The 23,169-nt window shown below is 47.9% G+C and overlaps 1 protein-coding gene across 8 annotated transcripts in view; it reads left to right on the top strand.

The window, feature by feature from the left end:
* The window catches only part of RERE (arginine-glutamic acid dipeptide repeats), a 170,411-nt gene that overhangs the window by 122,258 nt on the left and 24,984 nt on the right, over positions 1 to 23,169 (top strand). For all 8 annotated transcript variants that reach the window (XM_085558655.1, XM_085558654.1, XM_085558650.1 and 5 more), the window contains one exon: positions 8,546 to 8,626. In XM_085558655.1, the coding sequence (XP_085414781.1) occupies positions 8,546 to 8,626 (81 nt within the window). The remainder of the gene's footprint in view (positions 1 to 8,545; positions 8,627 to 23,169) is intronic.

Genomic DNA, 23,169 nt, shown 5'->3' with positions numbered 1-23,169 from the left:
GAGGCTGCAGTTGAAATCTGCTGCTCCTGCCAGTGCTGTTTTTGTACTTTGTGCCTCGTGGTTGTGACTGTTTTGTGGTGAAGGCTTTGTGGTTGTGCTTCAGCTTTTGCAGCTTCGATACCTGCCCTGCTCCCCCCGTGCTTGTTCCAGCCTGGGTTTCCCCAGCCTTTTGTTCCTCCCTGCTCCCCCAGCCTCTGCCTGCAGCCCTCAGATTTATATGGCTTTTAGGCTGCGTGGGGAGATTGATCAGCCAGGCCTTATGCATTTAGAGGAGCTGATAAATGACACGGCAGCACATTCCCCTCCGCTGCTCCGGAATAACTTCAGCGCTCAAATCAAACATCCCATTTGCCACAAATTGGGGAAGGCAAAGAGGGCACCTCTGGTTTATTAGGGTGCATATTTCATTTATCTGTTATGGGAGGTATTGGCCAGTTCTACGTGTCTGGGGAGGTAATTCCAGAGTCTCAGCACCACCTCCCCCTGCCCCCTCCACAATATCCACCTCCAAGGTTTCCTCTCCAGCCTTCACCTTTGTTACAGCTGCGTTTCTGGTCCTTCATTTTCAAATCTTTAATCATTTCCTCTCTTTTTCTCTACTGGCCCCATTCTTCCCCTCACTGAGGATGTGTCCCTGGGCCTGGGATTTGATTTTGTCATCAGTATTTCTTCACCCAGCTTTGCATGCTCAGTTCTCTCTTTGCTCTGCTGCAGCCAGTGGCAGACTTACTCTGAGAGGAATTTAGGGAGTTTCAAGAGGTTGCCTGGTATCATTTTGGCAAGGGTCAAAAACTGGAATTTGTATCTGGGTGCTTGAATTCCGCCCTGGGTATCGCTGCAGTCACAGCCCCTCTGTTAATGATTTACCTGGGAAGGCACCCACAGAAATACCTGCCTCGAGAGAGGGATCATTTCCATTTGGTCTCATTATTCTTGGATTTGTTCATTGCTCCAAAGTCGGGGGCTCTTGAAGTGCTTTTATTTGTTTCCTTTTGCCATTTGCATAAAAATCCCTGTTTGATGGCAGAAACTGTCTCCAGAATAATTGACAATAATGTTTGAAATCCCAAGGGAACACCATTTCTGTAGGGGGGAACTTCACTGGAAATGCTGTGTTTGAGTCTTGAAGGATCACACAAGGTATTTCTGGTAGTCCTTGAAAAGGAGCAAGTCCAGCTCTTTCTTTTTACTTGCTCTTTGGTTTTGAGGTACAAGAAGGCTTTTTTTTATATTAGCATTTTAACAGCAGTTTAAAATAACAACCAGAAATGAATCTCGTTGTGTACAGAAAAGGCAATCTGAAGTATAATCAAAAGCTTTCTGTTGTCTCTTGTCAGCAGCACATTGTTTAGCTTTTCTGGGTCACAAATGTACCAGACCTTTGTTCTGTTTAACTCCTAAAAGGCACCTTTAAAAAATCATTTATGTAAAAAGCACACTCAAATCATTCTGGCTTTGTTAGCAACACTGAGAAGCTGTGGGTTGCAGGAGACAGAGGATGTTGGATAAGCAGAAAGCTCTTTTTTGTCAGCGAGGGCAGGCCCAGGACTTGCTGCTCCCTTTGGAAGGTCCTCCTGCCCTCACCCCTCTGTGCCTTGGTTTGGGCAGGGAACGCTTCCTCTTCCTCCTCTTCTTCTAGCAGAGAAGAGGAAATTGCAAACTGAGCAGCCTTCAAGAAGAGGTTCATGTCTGCCTGCCTCTTCATCCCCTGCTGAAATGTGGGACCACTGGTGACGTTTCCAGGCCTGAGAACGCCTGCAATCACCCAGGAGCTGTTCTTCCAGAGTGGAGGCTGTTTATCCACAGCCCTTCCAGAGCTGCAGGGAGGAAAGTCAGGTTTCCTTTCCTCCTCCTGCTGCTGCTGCTGCTGCTTTAATGCCCAGGGCAGGGCTTGATCCGAGCATCAGCTGCTGCTGCTGCAGCTCTGCGGGCTGGGCTGGGCTCGGGTTTCTGATTTTATCTCGTTTAGGGGATCACATTGCTGCTGCCACACTCTGTGGGACCTCTGGCTGATGAGTGGGGTTGCTGTGGGATCTCTGGATGATCTGTGGGATCTCTGGGTGATCTCTGTGAGCTGTCCGTGCATCCCTGCATCCATCCCTGTGTCCATCCCCAAATCCATCCATCCCTGTATCCATCCTGCATCCATCCATCCATCCCTGCATCCATCCTTCCCTGCATCCATTCCTGCATCCATCCATCCCTGGGTCCATCCCTGCATCCATCCCTGCATCCATCCATCCCTGGGTCCATCCCTGCATCCATCCATCCCTGGGTCCATCCCTGCATCCATCCCTGCATCCATCCATCCCTGGGTCCATCCCTGCATCCATCCCTGCATCCATCCATCCCTGGGTCCATCCCTGCATCCCTCCTGCACAGGTTGCCTGGCAACCCTTCCCAGTGCCTCGAGTGCCTCTCCAGCAGCTCAGCTCGGGGATGATTTATCTGATTTATCCGGGCAGGGACCCGGGAGGCAGCACCGGGGCTTTTAACGGGAAGGGCCCGGAGCTGAGGGCTTGGGAGCATTTGATCCAGGCTGTGCAGTGAGAGCCCCAGAGCTGATAATCACGGTGCAATTAGGGCAAACAGAAAGGCTCCTCGTTTAGACAGAGTTGATTTTTAAAGATTTTTTATTTTTTTGCTGTTTTCTTTTCTGTTTCCCATCGGGACTCCCCCAGACACAGGTACAGTGCAGAATGGGAATCAAAGCTTTGCCTGGTGCTTCGGGTGAACCCGTAATCTTTCTCTTTATAAAAATAGCTCTGGTAAAAATCCTGACGGGAAAATACAGCTGGGGTCAGCACAAAAGGTTAGCAGCACCCTGACAGCTCCAGGCCCGGGGTGAAGGAAGAGCTGAATTCTCCTGCAGCTCTGGAAATGTCTGAGAGCTGTTGTGTCACCTTCAATATCATGTTGCCTTTCGTGCAGACTCTTGCATTGATCCCTGGCATTAAACAGAGGAGGGGAAGAGGAGTTTTGTAAACTGGCATTTAGGGAGTGGTTCCTGCTGTGGTCACAAGGAGAACTCTCATCCCCTTGAAACATCACCTTGAATAAAGGAAATGGGAGGAAACTGGGGCAGCCTTTGGGTTGAGCACCTCAGTTCAGCTCCTTCTGCTGGCTGGAGCCCTTTTCCCAGCCTGGCTGTGAGGAGGGGTGGGCAGTCTGTGCAAAGCATGTTGACAAGAGCATTTGTGTGTGTCTGAGGAGGCAAAGAGGAGAAAAGGGATGATGAATCCACTCTGACCTCCTGAATGGCAATATAAATACTTGATTGAAAATCCTAAATAAATGTGTTTGTAACCAGTAATCCTGCTCTGCATGCAATCTCATTTAGCCAACTGGGTATGCAAATGTGCTATTAATGTGTTTGCATCCAGTATAAATACACAAATCTAATCTGTTTATATGTGTCATTTACACACAGCTGTGCTCACGCTCACTTAATACCAATATTTCCAGCCAGCGAGAGGTACCATGGGAGCTCCATTGTTCCCAACAAAAGCAGCTCCATGGAAGGGGGGTCATTATCATCCAGGATCTTTTGGCATTCCCTGGAGGGAGCTGTTAATGACTCGCTCTGTGGCTGCTGTGGCTACTCCAGCTCAGGCTGGGAGCTGCCTCTCCCGCAGAGCTTCGGGCTCAGTCCCCCACGCTTGGGGCCAGGCTCTCCTTTTTCTGTGTAATTCCTCAGGAAGACAAAGCCATGCAGTTGGGAGGGAGAGAGCAAATTGCTGGGCAGCTTGAAGGCTTTGGGCTGATCTATTCCTTGTCAGTTTGTTTAGAGAGGACACTTGATCTCAGGGCAGATGGCCTGGGGAGTGTAGGGTTAGTGTCACGTGTAGGTGACCAGGGCTGCACTCTGCACAGGGGCTTTGAATTTCCAGTGGGAACATCCACGCCTTGTCATACAGACTGGTATCTCATGAATAACACCAAAATATTTTGGTTTTCCCTGTCTTTGTGTGAGAGTACTGGGTGAAAACAAGATTTTATTTTCAAATATCTCTAAATGTGCACACCAAACAGAAGTTTTGCAGCTTGTGAAGATCAAGAAGTAAAGATGCTTTCATTTATTTAGCGTTTATCTGCTGCTAATGAAAACCCCATAAATTTTCCTACCATATTTATTATAAAACTTAAAAATGCATATTAAATATGGAATGTGGTGACAACTTCCATTGGCATCTGCCTGGAAAACCTGGCCTTTCCAGACATGCACTATTGCTTTCATAATAGCAAAATCTCCCATTTTGTTTGCTTAGAATTAAGGAAAAGGTTGAGAGGAGAACTTGCTGTTCTTGGACATAGGCTAAAGATGTGATTTGATTTTGTTTTTTATGAGAAAGACCGAGAAATAAAATCCTTATTTCCTGGATTGAGAAAGATCAGAAGAGGCCCTGTGTGTAAATGTTTTGCATTTCACAATGCTCTTCACTCATTAACCAGGTGGAAGTCATAGGGAGGGAATGAAACAGCACATGGAATTTCTTAGAGGAAATAACGAGCTCTAAACTCGATTGCAGCACCACGTCAGAGGAGAGGCGTTAGTAGCAGTGATAAATTTGCATGTTCATCAGAGTTGTGCTGCCTTTCTGAAGGATTCAGGTGGAAATCTTCAGCTGGAAGGTGATCAAACAGGTTGGTGGTTGTTTTTGCAGTGGATGTTACTGGTGCAGGCTTTCAGCAGCAGCTTTATTCGGGGTTTTTGAGGTAGAGAAGCACACGGGGTGCAGGGTTTGCAGCAGCCAGTTCCTCCTGCCAGGCTGTAATCTGGGGATAATGGAAACCCTGACGCACGAGCTCAGCCCTGGCACTGCCAGCCCCGTGACAAACGTGCCAGCTGAGCTCTGTCAGGCACGGCAGAATGGCTTTGTGTATCTTGTCAGGAGGTTTGTTCCTCGGGATGAAATATGGGACCTGCAAGTAACACGCAGGCAAACATTAACGTGCTTGTTCCTCGTTCTCCCCGCTTATTTATAGCTCCCAGTGTGCACGCAGGATGCTGCAGCATCCAGTGCATTTCAGCAGATGAGCAGAGGGCATCAGGAGGCCTCGTGCTGGGGCTGCCCATGGCCATGGAAACCACCCTATAAAGCAGAGCCGTGGCTGTCAGCACCGGCCGCCCCACGAGCCGTGGGATTCCCTAAAGCTGCTTCACAGCCTCATTATCCACAGCACTTCTTTAATTGTGGCACAGTTTGTCTTCAGTGAGCGGCACAAACAATAATGCTGACAGAATCCTGTCATAAGCAATCTTTTAAAGTTAAACTGAAGTGGTAAAATTGAAATGTTTGTCCTAAAAATCCAAATGATGTACTTGTAAGAATGAAACCATTGTGCTCCAGAGCCACTTCCACTTGTTACCCAAACTTCTCCATAGGTCTGAGCCTCGTTGCTCCCCCAGCCCTGGGTTTGAGGCTATTTTTGCTTGGCAGCTGTCGCTCTCAGATGCCTCCTGTGAGCAGTGCAGCATCTCCTGCAGCACTGGTGCATGTCATTTGTGCGGGGAGAGCAAATTCAATCAGTGTCAGGCTTTGTGAGACACCAGGGAGCAACAGGTTACCTCTGATTTGGTGTGCAACTATTTAATTGTGTTATGTTTAAAGCCATTTTGAGGCCTGTGTTGGGCTTGACTTGGAGAAAAGGAGTAGCTGTTCTTGGTGCAGGGAGAATGGGCCATGATGCCTGAATTAATGGAAGTCTAGAACAGGAAGGAAGATCTGAAGAGGGTTTTTGAAAAAGCATTATTAAGCTCTAGAATTTCTGAGTTTCTGAAATTATTTTTTTGTGTGCTTTGTTGTTATTTATATATTAAGAAGTGTCTCTCTTTCCAAGAGGCACAAAGCTCCTTTAGAGTTGGGTGTCTCTCAGTGGCCCAGGGATAATTCTGTATAACATCAATAAAGGTGACAGCAGAATTGGCCAGAAGGATTGACTTCATTCCTACTTGCAAATTTGGAGCGGCATTCCAAGGTCCCTCTAATTGTGTTATTCAGAAGGGCTCTGTGCTGGGATTGCATTTCCAGAAGGGACTTCTGGCATCCCATGGGGCCAAAGGAAAACAGTTTGGCATGGGTTTTATTAATAGAGCTGAATCACAACACAACCCAAATATAACATAGTTTGGTTAAAAGGAATCTTAAAAAACAAATTAAGAATTAAAGTGCACCATAGTAAGTCTTGGGCAAAATAAGGAATAAGAATTGGGTGTTCTCATTTTATGCCATGGACCAGACTGAGCTGTTCCATCATTGGCTGGAGTGTTCCAGCTCTGCATTCTCCTTATTCCATGCAACTTTTTTGGTCCCCTTTTGCTGTGTGTGCTGTGAAGTGATGCTGCAGAGGTCCCTCTGAGCCAGCCCAGGATGGCAGGGCAGGGCCTGAGGGCATCCCTAGTTCCCTTTGAGCGCCTGCCTTTCCACGTTTCCCCATTTAGCCGGTTGGATTCCTGCAGATGGGAATTGCACCTCTCTTTGGGATGTTGGGAGTGCTGTTGGGGTGTGTTTGTCACTGCTGCTGCCACCTTCTCTTGCCCAGAGCACCAGCCAGAGGTTTGTGATGCACCCAGCCCAGCGTAATGAGAATTCCTTGGGAAAATCCTCCTGGTGAAAACCGAGTGTATGAGGGAGCAGCTGTACTCGGTGGGCACTCGGTACCCTGCTCTGCAGGTACTTGGTGACTTCTGCCTGTGTCTGGGGGCCGGTGCCTTGCTCTCAGTGAAGCCTGCCGTGTTTGGGAGCTCAGGCACCCCTTAGAGCTTCCCTGCCGGTGTGCGGGCTGGTTTGGAAGGAGCAGGTGGGTATGAGTAAATCACACACTGGAAGGGACTGTAATCTCCAAGCCTTTACAAGCAGTGCTTAATTCCCGTCTCCGTGCCCCCGGGCACGTTCTTGGCGAACTCTGCAGTCTTGCTGGTTCTGAGGGTCAGGGTTAGGTGAGGATAGATCCCTGTGGGAGCAAAGCTGCCGGATCCTGAGCGGGAGGCTCCGGGGAAAGGCTCTGCCCTCCACCCAGGGCTGTGCTGCTGCTGCTGAGGTGCCGAATTCGCCTTTTTGGGAATCCTCATGCCCTTCACAACATGAAAGCCTGTGATCCCTGCCCACCTCCTTCCAGCAGACGTTTGCAAAAAGATGCGATCCAAAATACCTTAAAGCCAACTTGAGGCTCGTTTCTCTCTAGGGGATTTTAAAATCTCATCTCCCTCCCTTCCCTGGAATAGTAGGGCCCACATGCTCAGCATTCATTATCTTTTTTGCAGACAGAATTTGTTATTTACTCGTTGTTTATACCTGTACACAGTGTTTACAGGAAAGGAAAAGATTTTTTTTTTTTTTGCTTGTTTCTTTTTAGGCAATTACAAATTGTCATTTCCCTCCTTTCCCTGGAATAGTAGGGCCCACATACTCAACAAATTCTGTCTGCAAAAAAGATAATGAATGCTATTTACTTGTTGTCTATACCTGTACACAGTGTTTATAGGGAAGGAAAAGCTTGTTTGGGTTTTTTTGGGGTTTTTTTTTGCTTATTTCTTTTCTTTTTAGGCAATTACAAATTGTCATTTCCCTCCTTTCCCTGGAATAGTAGGGCCCACATACTCAACAAATTCTGTCTGCAAAAAAGATAATGAATGCTATTTACTTGTTTATACCTGTACACAGTGTTTATAGGAAAGGAAAAGGTTGTTTGGGTTGTTTTTTTTTTGCTTGTTTCTTTTCTTTTCAAGTAATTACAAATTGATTGTCACTTCCCTCCTTTCCCTGGAATAGTAGGGCCCACACACTCAACATCGCCTATCGGTTTTGCGGGCAGAAATTTGCTATTTGCTTGTTGTTCATAGCCGTGCACTCCGCGGAAAGGAGGACTAGGAAAGGAAAAAGGAAACACACTTTTCCTTTGGGTGCTGCTAGAGAAGGAAGGGGCACGCAGGGGAGGCGCTCCGCCCGGCCCGGCGCCCTGGGGATGTGCGGGGGCCGCGGGGTGCCGGGCGCGCCGGGCGGGGAGCGCTGCCGGGCCGGCTGCGGGCGCTGCCGAGGCGGCGGTGCCGGCCCGGGCGGAGGGGCCGGCGATCCAGGCCGCCTTTTGCGGCGCGCCCCGCGGAGCCGCCCGCCCAGCCGCGCCGCCATCACGCGCCGGGCGCCGCCGCCTCCGCCCGGCCCCGCCGCTGCTCGGGGCTCGGGCTCGGAGCTCGGGCTCGGGGCTCGGGGCTCGGCGCTCGGAGCTCGGGCTCGGCTCGCCCGGCCCCGCCGCGCACCGCGGGGGCTGCGAGCCTTAACCCCTGCGCCGCCCGCCCGGGAGCCGGCCCGGCGATCCGGCCCGGCGATCCGGCAGAGCGGCGGGCGCTGCGGCTCGGAGCGCAGCCGCGGATACGGGTGGGATTTTCGGGTGCCTTCCCGAGCCTTTCCCCGTTCGCAGCCGTGTAGGTGCGTTCGCTTCCCCGGCGCCGATTCACAGCCGCCCTTCGGGGGGTTTTTTTAATCCTTTTTTTTTTTTTTTTTTTTTGCTGCTGCTGACACGCTGTTTTTGTTATCTTTTATCACAGAAACGGTTTATTAAGGGTTTGAGGCAGTACGGCAAGAACTTCTTCAGAATCCGAAAGGAGTTGCTTCCCAATAAGGAGACCGTAAGTACATTTGGACTTTATGTAATTCGCTTTTTCTCTCGCTGCTTCGCTGTTTGATCTTGCGAAACTCTTTCCTTTTTGCCCCGAATTCTCCTCAGATAAACGGAAGAGAAATCCAAAGCCAGCCGAGGCAGCTGCCAATTTTTAGTGCAGTTTTTAGGTCTTGGGCCATGAAAGATGTTACATAAAATAATCGTCATGGCTGGACGGAGCCACTGAGCCTGGGTGAAGTGTATTTATGGAGAGCGAATCTAATTTTAAATTCTGACATTACGATGGGATAATACATTTCGTGTCACCCGGTGGGGCTCGGGTAATTAAAGAAAACCTAAACCAAAGCAGCCCGAGGTCTGCCTGTGACCCCAACCCTGCCAGGCTCCGCTTAACTCTTCCCCTCCCCGGAGCTGGTGTTGGCAGATGGAGCCGACATCTCCCAACTTCTCGGGGTTGTGTAACCCTGGCATTCCCCCCAAAATCTGGCAGGGCTGGGGGACACGGGCAGGGCGCTGCTGCACGGGAGGGAGCTTGGGACGCCTTGGGGAGCCGCTCACTCTGCCCCAAAAGAACCTCGGTTTCTGTCCTGCAGGTGCCCCTTAGCTGCAGGGAGCCTTTGGGAAAGTGGTTTCGTTTTTATTCTGGGTTTAGAAGGGAGGTAGCTCCGTGAAAATGGAGCTGGACAATTTTCTAGCAGTGTGTTAGCAATGTGGAAAACACTGATTTAAAGCGTCACGGAGCGTTTAGGCTTTTGTACTTTTATAGGTGCGCAGTCTGGATGTGCACTGGGGAAGAGCGTTGCTGTAATAATATTTAAAAACCTCTCTGTTTCTGTGGGATGATTCCATTCTCCTCCCGGAGGTTCTTGTGAGACAGTGCCGTGATAGCACAAATCCTTGGGTGGTAAATAGTAACACTGTGTGAGCTAAAAAGGAAGGGGAGGATGAGACAATTACAAGTTCACTCATTCTGCTGTGAAAGGAAACTCAAATTACTGCTCAAGTGTTGGTGGACTCGAGGATCCTGTTGGACTTTGAGGCGTGGAGGCCTGGAAAGGTGACAGCTGGGAAGGAATGCTGGAATAGCATGGATCTTATCAGCATCTGACAAACCTAGCACATACCATGCCTTTCCTCTTTCCTCCAGAATATCTCCTGGAATGGGTTCAGAATAAATCAGTGTTTGCTTTTAGAAATGAATTCTGCTCACGGTAAAGTTGCTGAGGGGCAAAAGTCCTCTTCTGAGCTTGAATTACAGCAGCTCTGAAGTATATTGTGTCTTTATAAATTGAAATATATATTTTAAATATGAAATGTGGAGGGGTTTTTTGTGATGGAGAAAGACATTTTGCAGGGGGGAGGAAAAAGAAGCCCTGACAAATGGAGAGTTTTGGGGCAGGTGCCTGCCCCTGTTTGTGCTGCTTAACTTCTTACTTTGGAGCTTGGATATCAGCCTTGGGGTTTTTGTAAAAGTTTTGCAAGTGGTGATAAACCTCACAGAAGCTCTCATTTTTCAAGTGTTATATTTTTGTTTCATTAGGTCTAATTTTTTACTACAGAGGAGACTAAATATTAAGTCTGAGCTATGGGAAGTATCATGTTGATGGGTTTGGGCTCAGGGGTTTTTTTAGCCCCTCTGGTAACTGATCCACAAATAACCTTTGACCTACAATGGGTTGTTTATAATCTCCACTTCCTATTTTTGCCCACAGGCCTCACTTCTGCTTTCTTTAATTCCCAATCTTTTTCAGCCAAAATTTACAGCCATTCTGCTGTAGGAAGACATTGCAGCATAAAGGCTGCAGTAAATATTTGACTGTACAGTTTTGCTTCGGTTCCTTAAAGTGGAATAATGAGTAATGTAAATGACGAGGCTGTGGGATTCATTTGTCTGCATTTTTTCACCACCAGAATAATTTCAGATACTTTGCTTGCCATTTTTCTGTTGCAGTGTGAAGTAACCCTGTAGCAATTTCAGAAACACCAGAAAAAGGCTTTATTCTCATGTTCAGCCTCCATATTAACATCAGTGAAACTCTAAAAAGTTGCTATATAGATACTAAAGCAACTTCCAGGTACTTAAAGATGTGTCAGGGGCACTCTTGGAGTGACTTGCCCCAATGGCTCTTGGGCATCTGATTTATTATTAAGAGTTTTCCTTCCTGGTCACTGAAGGTTGTGGGGAGGGGACCCAGGGCGTTTTGCCTGTGCAATCCCCGCTAAAAATTAAATCTTATTTCCAAGATTTCTGTAAAACGTGTCCTTTCCTAGCCCCCTCACTGGGGGAAAGTTCTCCCTAATGTCAGCCTGAAGCTGGAACATGGAAACAGCGGGAGAAGAAGAATACAGCAGAAATAGGGAATTCTTGTAGAGACCAGGCCTATTTAATGTTAAATCAAGCTGAGGCTGCTGTGCAGGAAGTCAGGATCTGGAGGTGAACATGACATTGTATTTCTTGTCTGCTTTGGGAAGGTGTAAAGTGGTGAGAGATGAGAATCAGGCCATCCTGTCCTGAGCTTTCATAAGTGTGTTAAGGAATGTCCTATTTCAGTTGTGCCTTGGCATTTTTTCCCCCCTCCATAGTTAGTGTGCAATATCTTTTGAGAAAATCCTGTATTTATCAATGTGTGTTTTAACTAGTTTAGTGTAGTTTTTCAACAGTTTTAAAATAATTTCTTCTAAATGAGTAATCCTCAAGAAAAAAGCTTTATGAAAGAGAATGTTTATTCCATATCAAGGGTGTGTTTGTTTGGGTCTTCACTCTGCTGGTTTATTTTGCATTTCCAGTTTATTTCCATGTTTATGTCCAGGAGGGGTTCCCAGTGGACGTGGGAATAAAATGGATCAAGGAAGGTGCTGCTTTAATGTAGGATCAGTGTTAACCTGGAGGAAAAGTGCCTCCATGCACCTGAGCCATGAGGATTTTAAATGGAACTTCTGAAACTTCCTTGGGTTTCCACTGGCCTGTCTGAAATGCACCTCCTCCTCGATTTCCATGCACCTTTCTTCCTTTTATCTTCCCCTCGGTGGTTTCCCCTTCTCTGCAGCTGATGAACTGCTCTGCTCTCCTTTGGTTCTTGCTTAGCAGCACTTCTGATTGCTCTTCATGGGAAGAAGTAAATTTTGGAGGCTTTTCAGTGGCATGAACCGTTTTCAATAATTGCTTTCATTTAAATTCCCATGTTGGGAGAATGAAAGGTGCACAGCTGGCAACAGTTTTCTTAACTATCTGGTTTGGCTTTAAATGTGGTTTTATTCCCCTGCCATCCACCCATTTTGGGATAATTTGCTAAAACTTCGTGATAATACAGGATTTTCCGAGTATTTAACATTCTGCTCTGAATTCTTTTGATGATTACACTGAGCTACTTGAAATTGAGAGTTTTAGAAGCACCAGCATTGCGATAGGCCCCAGATAAAGGTACTTAAATGCCTCCAAGGTTGGGGATTGCCTTTCTGTGTTCATGGAAGCAGCTTAACTCTGTGTTGGCTTGGTGCAGGAGGTGAAGAGCAACAGGGAACGGACTCGTGCAGGGCAGTGACTCCATCCGAGCAGGAGCAGGAGGGTGCCAAGCCCTGGTGTCACCTTGCTGGCACCAGAGCTGGCTGCTGCTCCTCAGCCTGTCCTTGTGCTGCTCTCTCAGAAAGGCTCTGGCGGCCCAGGCTGCCCCTGCAGTTTGTCTGAAGTGTTCAAGGCTGTTCCCAGCAGGAGCAGAGCTGTTTCCCTCTCTCCCTGGGGCTCCTGCAGCCTGCCCTGGGGCAGGGGCTGTCTGAGCAGTGCCCCAGGAGCGAGGATATGTCTGACTGTCCCTTCCCAGGCTCAGGAGTGATGTCCTGTCACCCTGTCACCCTGCCACGGCCTCTGCTGCAGCTGCGCTGAGATTTTGGAAGCACTTTGGCCCCCAGCCCCTCTCCCCTCCTCCGCAGGCCTGCAGGAAGCCCAGGAGGAGGACAGAGGATCTTTGTGCAGGCACGCAGACTCGGGGCTAATTCTGGGTTGCATTTCCCTGCTGAGCACATAGGTATCTGTGGTGTGTGTGATTTTTGGTTTGGCTGCTGAGCAAGAGATGACGGAGTGCAATCGAAGGATCTTGCCTCTGGGTGGATGCTCCTTTATTTAGCTCTAAAGCACAGTGTAAACAGGAGTTATGAATATTGGCTGTTTCCTGACACTGAAATACCTGCAGTGTGCTGTATTTATGCACGTAAGAACTAAATATGCATCATTTCTTTAGGAAAAATGGTCTCTCTTCTGATAGTAAAATCTTCCTCTTCAAATTAAATGCTGCTGGGACTTACCTCAGAGACTAAATAAGCTGTGCTCTGTTAATGTTAGGAGGCAAAACGAGTGCAGTGTGAGCTTTCAGCATAAACTTCTGTTTAATTTTAGATTGGGGTTTAGATAAACAATTTTATTCTTGCCTCATTAATGCTTAATCTCGTGTTACATAATACCCAATATTGGCTTCCTGAGTAGCACTTAAATATAGTGCAAATGTGTAGTAGCTGAAAGGTCAGTGCAGTTACCATATGTGCGGGCTGGCAAGGTGTCTGTCCCCTCCGAGGACAGACGGAGCCCTCCCCACGTCACTCCTGATGGCAGCCAGCAGCCCCAGGAATATTTGTGCAGGGCTCTCCTGAGCATCCGAAAGGTAGAGCTTCTCCCTCGACACGATTGTTCAAATAGCAGAGTGCCTTTGATCAAAGGAGGGGGATAATTAGATGAATATCTCTTGCTCTGTTGGTATAAAGTGATTACTTAGCCCTGCATTGGCTTTTTAATATTTGCATTTAGTGGTGAGCCGTGTTTGTAGCAGGAGCTGCGTTGTGGCTGTGGCGTGGGCTTTATCCCTGCTCTGCTCTCCCCAAGGAAATCTGCTTTATTTGAGGCCATATTCCCCTAATGATGGAATATTAATACAGTGAAGTCAAGGCACATTATTTCCTGCCTTGTCTTTGCTGCGGGAGCGCTCGGAGAGGGACGAGCTGTGGAAGCCTTTGCTGTTTGAAAGCTGAACCTTTTTCTTTAATAACTTGTTCTAGGCTGGATGCAGTCAGAGCTGAAATTTTCCATTAGAGTTTGAAGCGACTGCCAACATAAACAGCCACTGCTTCTTTTCATTTCATCCTGCTCGCTGCTGCTGCTTCCAGAGCGTGGCCACTGCAGGCACAGGGCTTTGCTCTTGTTCACACCGGGGCCTTGGGCTTCACCTTCCCTGGATGATTCCAAATGATGGGCTGAGACTTTTTCTGTAGTCACAGCAAATATCCTACTGGGCTTCAGTCCAGTTAGCAAGAGGGGCAGAGGCAGCAGTTGCTTTTCCTGTGTAAGTGAAACCACTGAGCCATTTGCATAACAAACTCTGCTGGAGGGAACCTGCTGCCTTTTATTTTATTTTTTTTCCTGTTTTAGTGAGCTGTCTCAGCTGAGGGAGGAGGAGCACTGAATTAGTGTTTGACTCCAGGTGAGGCAGGGTGCTGAGGCAGCTCCAGCCAGGCCCTCGGTGCTGCTCACCAGGAGCAGGGTGAGGAAAGCCAAGGAATGTAATGCCATGCTGAGCTCAGATGGAGATATTCCTGAATTTAAGTGCCTCTGAGCTGAAGGCTGTTTGCAGAGGGATGTTCAGTGTGTGTGTTCGCTGTGATCTGGTTTGTTTTCAAAAGTTTAACTGTTAAACCTATTGCAAATGTCATAGCTTTATTGGATAATAAACCAGGAGGTTTGGAAAGGCCCTTAAAGAGACCTAAAGGTTTAACTCAAACACACCGTGGTGTCTTTCTTCATCTCTGAAGGGATTGCAGGTGTTCAGGTGAGCACAGCTCCTGGCAGGCTTGGGCCAAAGCTCCACGGCTCATACACTACACGTGTGTTCCTTTAGTCCAGCTCCCTGAGTGTGTCCTGTGAATGTACCCTGTGAATTCCCAGCTCCTGGAGGTGTTCATACACCTGTGTTCCTTCATTTCAGTTCCCTGGGTGTATCCTGTGAATTCCCAGCTCCTGGAGGTGCTCATACACCTGTGTTCCTTCATTTCAGTTCCTTAGTGTGTCCTGTGAATGTACCCTGTGAATTCCCAGCTCCTGGAGGTGCTCATACACCTGTGTTCCTTCATTTCAGTTCCTGAGTGTGTCCTGTGAATATACCCTGTGAATTCCCAGCTCCTGGAGGTGCTCATACACCTGTGTTCCTTCATTTCAGTTCCTGAGTGTGTCCTGTGAATTCACAGCTCCTGGAGGTGCATCTTGCCTGGCTCTCGACAGCCCTTTCACCTGTGCCACGTGTGTGCTCATTGATTAATGATTGATTAATGACTGGCTCCAGCTTCCAAAGACCAAAATACCCTTTCCCAAACCTGCCTGTCTCAATTCCAGCTCAAGCACACAAACCCAAAGAAAGAACATACCTAAAATGTGCTTTGTTTTTATTGTTCTTGTTTTAAATCCCTTAAGCGTTCTCTTAAGAGAATAAGAGGATTAATTTTCAATTGTATCACTTTACTTTTGTATGCCAAAGGTAATTTACAGCGTCATCAGCTCAAAAAATGAGCTGCTTATTTGACTTTCTTCCTAAGAAGCCCTCATAGATGGAGAGCATAAAAACAGAAGGTGTGTTCACTGTGCCAGCTGGACTCTAGAATTGACTTTAGCATGGGCAATAAATCAGCTCTGCACTCCAGTGGCTTTTTTTTATTATTTTACATTACAAGATTGGATCTCATTGTTTATTTTTCTCTGAAGGTTTAGAGGTAGGTAGGAGTAAAATATTGTTGCAAGTAAAAGAGGGCCATTAGGCAATTGCATTGAGTTCTGTCAGGGAGCCAGAAAGGACAATTTCTGCTTTGTAGGAAAAGTCTGTAGTCAAAGATACAAGCCAAGATTATTTGGGTAATTGATACAATATTGTCTGAGCCTTCCTCAGCAACTGAGAGAACACAATGCTGCTCCTCAGAGTTCTGTTCCACTCCTTTTTCCTTACTTTCTGTTTATAATTCACCATCCTAAGGAATTTTGGTTTATTTATTTTCCTATTGTGAATTCTCTTTTGCATCTGTGCTGAAGGGTATGTGTGACTCTGGTTAAAATGCTTTTGTTCATCAACAGCTGTATATTTATTCTGTATTTTCTTACCCTGTGAGGAAAACCAGCAGCTTTTCTTCTTCCCTGGCAGTTGTCAGATTGTATCAAATACTCAGACATCAACCCTGAGGTCCTGTGAATTGCAGGTACATAAAATAGGTGTCTGGTAAAGGATTTGTGCTGTTTATTTTCATGGTTGAGTGTCCCAGCCTGGCAGGACTTTCCATGGCTGCCGTGCATCAAACCCTTGGTGGTGTTTGTTCCCCATCCAGTCAGTGACTGAAGATGTGCTTTAAATTTGAAAATGGCTTTCAGAAAGGCAAAAATAAACCAGGCATGTGAGCAGCAGTGCTGATTGTGGGGCATCCTGTCCCAGAACAGTGCTAATGTTTTAAAATCCGGGTGACTCCTGGAAGAAGTGCATCTGTATAATCCTGCCTGGGGACTGACTTTTGAAATGCCTTAGGAGAGGAACACTCTGCAGGTAATCCTCTGTGCTGCTCCCTGTGTGTATTTACAGTGTGTGAGACAGAGATTACAGTTTCAAGAGCTACTGCAGCAGTTTGCTTTGAATTTTGGAGCTCAAGGAGTAAATAAATACCAGCAGCTTGGACGTGTTGTGAGCCGTGTTCCAGGGGCAGAGTTTGGTTCCTTAAGCACACAGGGAATTGTGTGGGGTTCAGAGCAGCCAGCTGGGGCAAAGGATTGTGCACCAGGGAAAAAAACTCTGTTGGCAGAGAATAAAGTGTACTCGGAGTGAGCCTGGCCACAGAGCATGGAATGAACTTTATTCTTCCACAGGAGATCCGTGGGTCAGGCATCACCTCCCACCCCCGACGGCCCCCACGGACAGCACCCACTGCCTTCCCCTGGCTCCAGACCAGCCCCCAGGCACATCAGTCACTCCTAAATATCCTGTAATGTGCTGCTGGAACTGGGAGAAACGACAATAACAACTCCAGGAGACAGATGCACTCATTTTGTCAGTTTTGTTTCCAGCCAGCTGTAAAAAAGAAGCAGCGCTTGATTACCGGGGTTTTTTTGCTGCTTGTTTTTTTTTCATGCCAAGGAAGACTCCCAGGAATTACAGAGATGGTGGAATAAAGTGAGAATGGGGAGCTAGAGTAGAGGCTGTGCCATAGGGGAGGTGAAGCAGTTTGTGATAGAACTGGCTCTGTAAGCAGAAGAAACATTTAACGTCACTCGTTGAAATCTGCTGCATTTGCTTCTGCTTTGTTTTTCCTTTCCATTCTGTATCTGAAGTGAGAGCACTTAGGGTGTGATAGAATTCAGGTTGTCAGGACAAAAAGATGCTGGTGATTACTTCTAGGTGAGGGTGATGTCGTTTTGGGTGAACTCCTGTTTTCTCCCAGCACAGGGAAGGGAGGATTCCTGTTGTGCAGGGTGCCAGGAGGGCTGTAAGTGTCAGCCAGGGCCCTGCACACCTGCACCATGGTGGATTTATGGATATATGACATGTGGAGGGCTTCCTTTCCCTGCCAAAAGGTGCATTATTGTCTCCTGTATGTGGAAAAGCTGTGAAATGCTCTGGCCTTGGGTTTCCTACTCCTGCTGGGAGGAATGAGGATCTTGCAAGGCTGGGATTGCCCTGTGTGGTGTTTGTGCCTTTTCCCTGGAGTCAGGGCTGCATCCTGCAGGATAGAAATCCAGCCTTCCTTCCCTTCCTGCTTCTGGCTGGGTAATGGGGTGCAGGTGATGCCACAGCACCCCCTGAGTGATCAAAGCAGATTCCACAGAAAGCCTCCTGCTTCTGGCATCTCTTTTTTTAAATCCCAGAAGTGACAGGCGTGTTTCCTTCTGATTCAGCTCTTCCAAGGTTAAGTTTGTGCATTGCCCTTTTCTTTGCAAACTTTGTGAGCTGGGGAGGTGTAAGTGAAGGAGCTCTCAGAGTAATTGCTGCATTTGAGAACTTGGAGCCTTAAGAAACAGAGTGTTACAGGAATGATGACAAAATGCCAGCTGTTGGTCCTGGTGGTTGGGAAATCTTCCTGACTCTGGTCACCTGGGATGGGGAGCACTGGCAGGGAAGTGTTTGTTTTACACTACCAAACTCCTGTGCAGCAAGGAGAGATCTGGCATGAAGAAGGTGCTGGAAGTGCTTTTGTTGCCATGCTGGGCTGGTTTGCTCTTGGGTGGAACAGTTGAGCTGATCCTCCCCCTCCCCCAGACACTCTGGGGCTCCCTTTTCCCTTGCAGTGCCCCTGACACAAGCAGAGTGATTTTGTAGGATGCCTCCAGACCCTTCAAAGAGAGGGGAGTGCATTCCAGGTTATAAACCAGCTCTGCTGCTGCAATCTGAGAAGTCCTCCCTGGTGTTTAACCCAGAGCCTGCTTTGTGCCCCTTGTGTAAAGCACCAGGACATCCCACAGGAACTCCTGATTTATTTTGCTAACTCTGCCCTTCTCTGTGGTTCACAAACCTCTAATGGGCTGTGAAGCTCCAAGATTTCTGAGTTGAACAGTAGAAGTTTTAAGAACCTCCTCTACTACATGAAAGACTTAACACTTTCCACATGCTGGCTTTTTGGATCATGAAAAGCTGATATCCTACAAATAGAGTTTGTAAAGCTGAGACATCCTGGGCCAGGGCTGATTAATGCAGTTGTGAAATTGGGGGGAAGGAAAAAAACTGTAATGAAAACTCTGGGCTTTGGGCCAGCAAGGAAGATCTGATACAGTGAACGTGTTTCTGTTGCCCTTTGTTACTGTTGAGTTTGATTAGCTTTGTTTCTGGTAAGTTTAATTACAGCTCTTTTTTATTTTTATGGCTAAGGAGGGGATCTTTGCCAAAGCCCAAGTCCTTCATTACCTCAGTTGCAATGAGAGGGAACTGGAGGAATAAATCATGCCACCTCCCCAACAAACAAGCCAAAGTAAAACCAAAAGAAACCCCACTAAGCTATAAACCCAACCCTTTTCCCTCTCCTTGCCCTGTTCCTGCAGTCTGCTACTTTCCATCTGTTATTTTCCCTTTCTGAAGTTGCTTTTAGGGCTGAGGGGGAATTTACTTTGTGCAGCAAGTTGTTGTTTTGCCTGGGCAGGACTCTTCACATGTGGCTGTTGTGCTTCCCTGGAGCTGGTCTGGCTCCTCTGCAGTTCTCTGTCACACAGGCAGCATTTCCTGCATGCATTCCTTCATTGCACTGCAGGAATACAGCTGGAAATTGGCTCAGAAACTGGGAGAACAGAATGGACAGAAACAGGTGAGAGTTGGTTTGGGCCCTGGTTTGCTCTGCAAAATGTTGCCTGTTGAGATATGATGAAAAATATGTGCCATGAACCTTGCAGAGTCTGGGCTCTAAAGGAGCAAATGGAAAAACTCATTTCTGCTGATCCCCACTGCTGAAGGAGCTCCAGGCTGTGGAGCAGCTCTGGGTTGTGTAACTGGACCTTCACCTTGCTGTGGAGAAGTGACAGGGACAAAGGCCTCCCTCCCTCAGTGCTGTGCTAAAGTTGTATTGATTTAACAATTCCACCTCATGTTCTTACTCTGTGCCATTTGATGGGAGAGATTCTTTTGTTCTTGTTGCCTGGCTTTAGAAAAACATTGCTTTTAGAGCTTCTGAAAAGAAACTGTCTGCTCACTGCGGGCATAAAACTGCCCTTCCTATCTGCCACCTATTTATTCTGTATTAAGGTTCATAACGGTTTTGTTTCAGACAAATCTGTGCGTCTTAAACTTGTAGGGTTTTATAAATTGTGCAAGTGATTTTCAGCTAAAGGATGAAGAGGAGGGAAGTCCTGATGGATTTGAGTAACCAGAGAGTTGTAACCCAGCACTACCCAGGAGATATTTGGAGATGCTGCACTTGTTTATTTAATAGCAGTGTGGCTGCTGTAGAGAAACAAGGACATTGTGAGGTTGTGGTTGGGAGTGACCCCACCTGCCCCTCTCTTCTGGCTGTTTTTCCACAGAGCACATTAACAGAGCTGCTGAAAGAAATCCACGGGGCTGCTCCGTGTGTCAGTGAAAATCCCCCGTGACTCCCACCTGATCCAGTCACTCCTTCATAGCCCTCCTCCCGTGTTTACAGTCCTGAGTCACAGCTCTGCCCTGCTGGCATTTACAGATTGCAACTGCACGAGTTTTCATTGCTGCAGCAATTAAGGAACACGTAACAGATGCTGTGAATCACCTCGGAATTGCTGGGGTTAGGTCTTTGTGTCTGCGCCAAGGCAGCGTTAAAGTTTCACATTTCTTGGAGCTGCTGAAGTTCTGCTCTGACCTTTTCAAGGGAACTTACATAGCACAGGTATGGGAAACGTTTAAAAGTGAGTTTGGCATTATGTTTGACTGCTTTAGTTGTCATCTCTGAGCTGAAATTGTGGATGGGATCCTGCAGGCTGAACAGCATTTCTGGTGCACTGCTCAGTCTGGGTTTGCCATTTCATAAAGGTCACGTCAGAATGAGGGGAAAACCCCAAAACAAATCAGCAACAACACAAAGCCCCAACCCAGACTAGCAGGGACCTAATATTTTAGAAATTCCGATTTTTCAGGTATTTCTGCTTCAGTCTCTCTCCAGCAATGCATCCCCTCTGCTTCAGCAGTGAGGGGAGCCCGTGGTCACTGTGTGACTGAATTCCCAAATACTCTCTGCCCAGTGTCCAGCTGGAGTTATAAAGTTGCTGTGTTGGCAGCAGCACGGCTCCTGAGGAGGGGCAGTTTCTGGAGTGGGGATAATTCTGCAGTTGGCTCTCTGCAGGTGGAGCAGGGAAGCAGCTCCTGGAAATCAGGGGATGGACACCGATGGATCTGCTTTGCCTGGCCCTTGATGAGCCCTGCAGGGTGTGACAGTAGGACAGGGCTGGGGACACCTGGGCCAGGCAGCTTGCTGAGGTCATTCCCCCACCTTCCCAAGGTCACCTTGATGTGGAGGAGAGAGTGGGGATTTCCACTTAGAGCAGGGTTTGGAAAGGGCAGCAGGGAGGGAGGAGTGGAGTCAGGGAGTGCTGCCATGCTCTGCTGCCTCTGTGCTGTTTGGCCCTGTCTCCATCACAATTAATGCTGACGAGCTGCTGGGCTCCTGGCAGCTCTGCTCCCCAGGATCTCCTGGCACGGGATTCCTGCCCTGGGAGATGCAGGGAAATCAGCTGCAGGTCCCTGCACATCTGACCTGAGCCGAGGTGCAGCCGGTGCTGCATTCCTGGGGTGGGTTCAGAGCCCTTGTGCAGGGGGAGCTGAGCTCACCTGAGCCCATGGGTGCAGGTTTCCCTAAGCCTGCTGAGGAAGCAAAGCACAGCAAACCCTGCCAGTGGGCACAGCCAGGGCTTTGCTGCTGTGTTTGACAACTGGAGTGCTTTCAGTTGTAGCACGTGTGTGATGGATTAGGGAAACAGGAGCACAAACCTGTCCTGCTGCTTTGGGGCTCTCCTGGGGGAAGCCTGCTGGGCAGGGCTGGAGCTCAGCTAGGAGTGGGGTTTGGAGTATAAAATACACCAAAATAGAGCCACTGCAAGAGTTCAGCTGTTTTAATTTGGTTATGTGTGATACTCATTTACAGACCTTTTTCCACTTCTAATGTGGTTTTGAAAACTTGCATTTTTGTGGGTGCTGTGGGAACTTCTGCCTGTTTGAGCTCTGGTTATTGGGTGTTTCCCTGCTCAAGGTAACTGCTGTGACTGTAAGGAAATTATTTGTATTAGTTGCAGGTTTGTTGGGTTTTTTTGTTTGGTTTTTATTTGCAAGTGATGTTTCTTTGCGTCTGCTTCCTCATCTCCTGCTCTTTTTTTAATGTTCTAGTGTTTGTCTAACTTCAAGTGTAGCTCCAACATACCAATTTCACTGGAGTGTGAGGGTTTGCAGTGCTGCCCTCCTCAGCTCTATCAGGATTTACACAAATGTCACGGGAGTTGCTGCCTGCTTTTCTCTCCAGTGTTGTACATGGATAGGTGGGAGTGAGTTATTCTGCTCCCCCAGGCTCCTGTTTTCTCCCTGGGGTGCTGCTCAGCTCTGCTGTCGGTGATGCTCCAGAGCTGGAGGTGCAGAATTCCTCCTCCCTGCAAAGTCCCATTCCCAGCAGCCTGGGCTGGGAAAGGCCCAGAATTCTCAGGTACTGTGTGCGGGGATTTCACATGCTAGAAAATAAACACTCCAAGAATCCTCACATGCCTGAGCTGCCTGTCAGCTGTTTGTGGAGCCTCTTGAGCGTGTTTGTCTATGAAAGATCCGTGGGACATTTTAAAGAGGTGGCAGTGCTGCTGTGAGAAATAACACTGGAAAAATTCCACTCAGATTCCAGGGGTTTAGTGCATCTTTTTCAGTGTTTTCCCTTTTAGTTTTCTCATAGGTACCATTTGCATGAAAACATGGGTCTGAATTTGCAGCTTTTGTTTCATTCCCACCCAAAGGTGCTGCTTTTTGTCCCGTTTGCTGGGGAGCAGTTGCTGACAGCAGTGCACAGGCCCAGGGAATCCTGGTTATCCTCACATCCTGTGGGAACGGGCTGAATTCCAGACTGATTTCACACGTGAGGCCTGAGCAACAGAAATAAGGAGAGAAATTGGTGTTTACCTTACAAACAACACCTGCAAGGATGGACCAAAACCAGATTCTGTGTCTTAGCAGTGTTACTGTGATGAGTTTAACGAGGGGGAAAGCAGGAGGGTTGGAATTACTTATGGAATGATACATGAGATTCACAACTTCCCCTGTGCTTACATGTGGGCAGATCTAGCATAGCAGAGTGGGTTTTTTAAGGAGAAAATAGCTTTTGTGGTGTGTCTTTCACATGGCACGGGGTTTCCTTTGCCGAGCTGTGCAATGTCTCAAATCCCTGTTCTTGCAGGATCTGTGCCTTGGTTGTGGCAGCTGCTTGGTGGTTGGATGTGTTTGTAATTAAACAGGAACTGGCATCTCCAGTCTGTGTTTTTTGCTAAGGCTGTGAAATTCGGGGGTTGTGGAGGGTAGAAGCAGCTGAGGAGAAGCTTTGGAAGGACCAGGATGGGTGGGGACAGGCAGGAGAGGGGAGCTGGGGGTTCCCAGGAAGGTTTGTCCCACGCTGTCACTGAGCCCTTGAGGCTGTTCCTGCAGGACGGAGGTGGTGGGGCAGCACGGGCAAAGCCCTGCAGAAGGTACAGGTGTTCCTGTCTGCAGGAAATGCTCCCTGTGCCCTGCCTGTGGCTGTGGGCTCAGCTTGGCCACGGGCCCAAGCACCGAGTCAGGCACTGCTCGTTTCACAAATGGAAATCGCCTCAGCCAGAAGGGAAAATCAGAATGTGTCCCCCCAAAATCCACTTCCATCACTCCAGTTTCCATACATACACATGGCAGCCAAATCAGCGCCCTGAATGTCCATGTCAGGCTTTTTTCCAGCACTCCCTTGTGCCTCTGGGTCTCTGCATCTTTCTGAAGAATTTATTTAGGGTGTGATATTTTGCTGTAGTCAGTGAAATCCAGAATGAAATGAAACTTTCTAATAGATGGACACTGTTGTGCTTTGTCTAGAACCACA

This window comes from Lonchura striata, chromosome 21 (assembly GCF_050655825.1).
Source record: "Lonchura striata isolate lonStrDom1 chromosome 21, ASM5065582v1, whole genome shotgun sequence".
Lineage (NCBI taxonomy): Eukaryota > Metazoa > Chordata > Aves > Passeriformes > Estrildidae > Lonchura > Lonchura striata.
The sequence above is the reverse complement of the archived record's forward strand: the minus strand, read 5'-3'. Positions and strand labels throughout refer to the sequence as shown.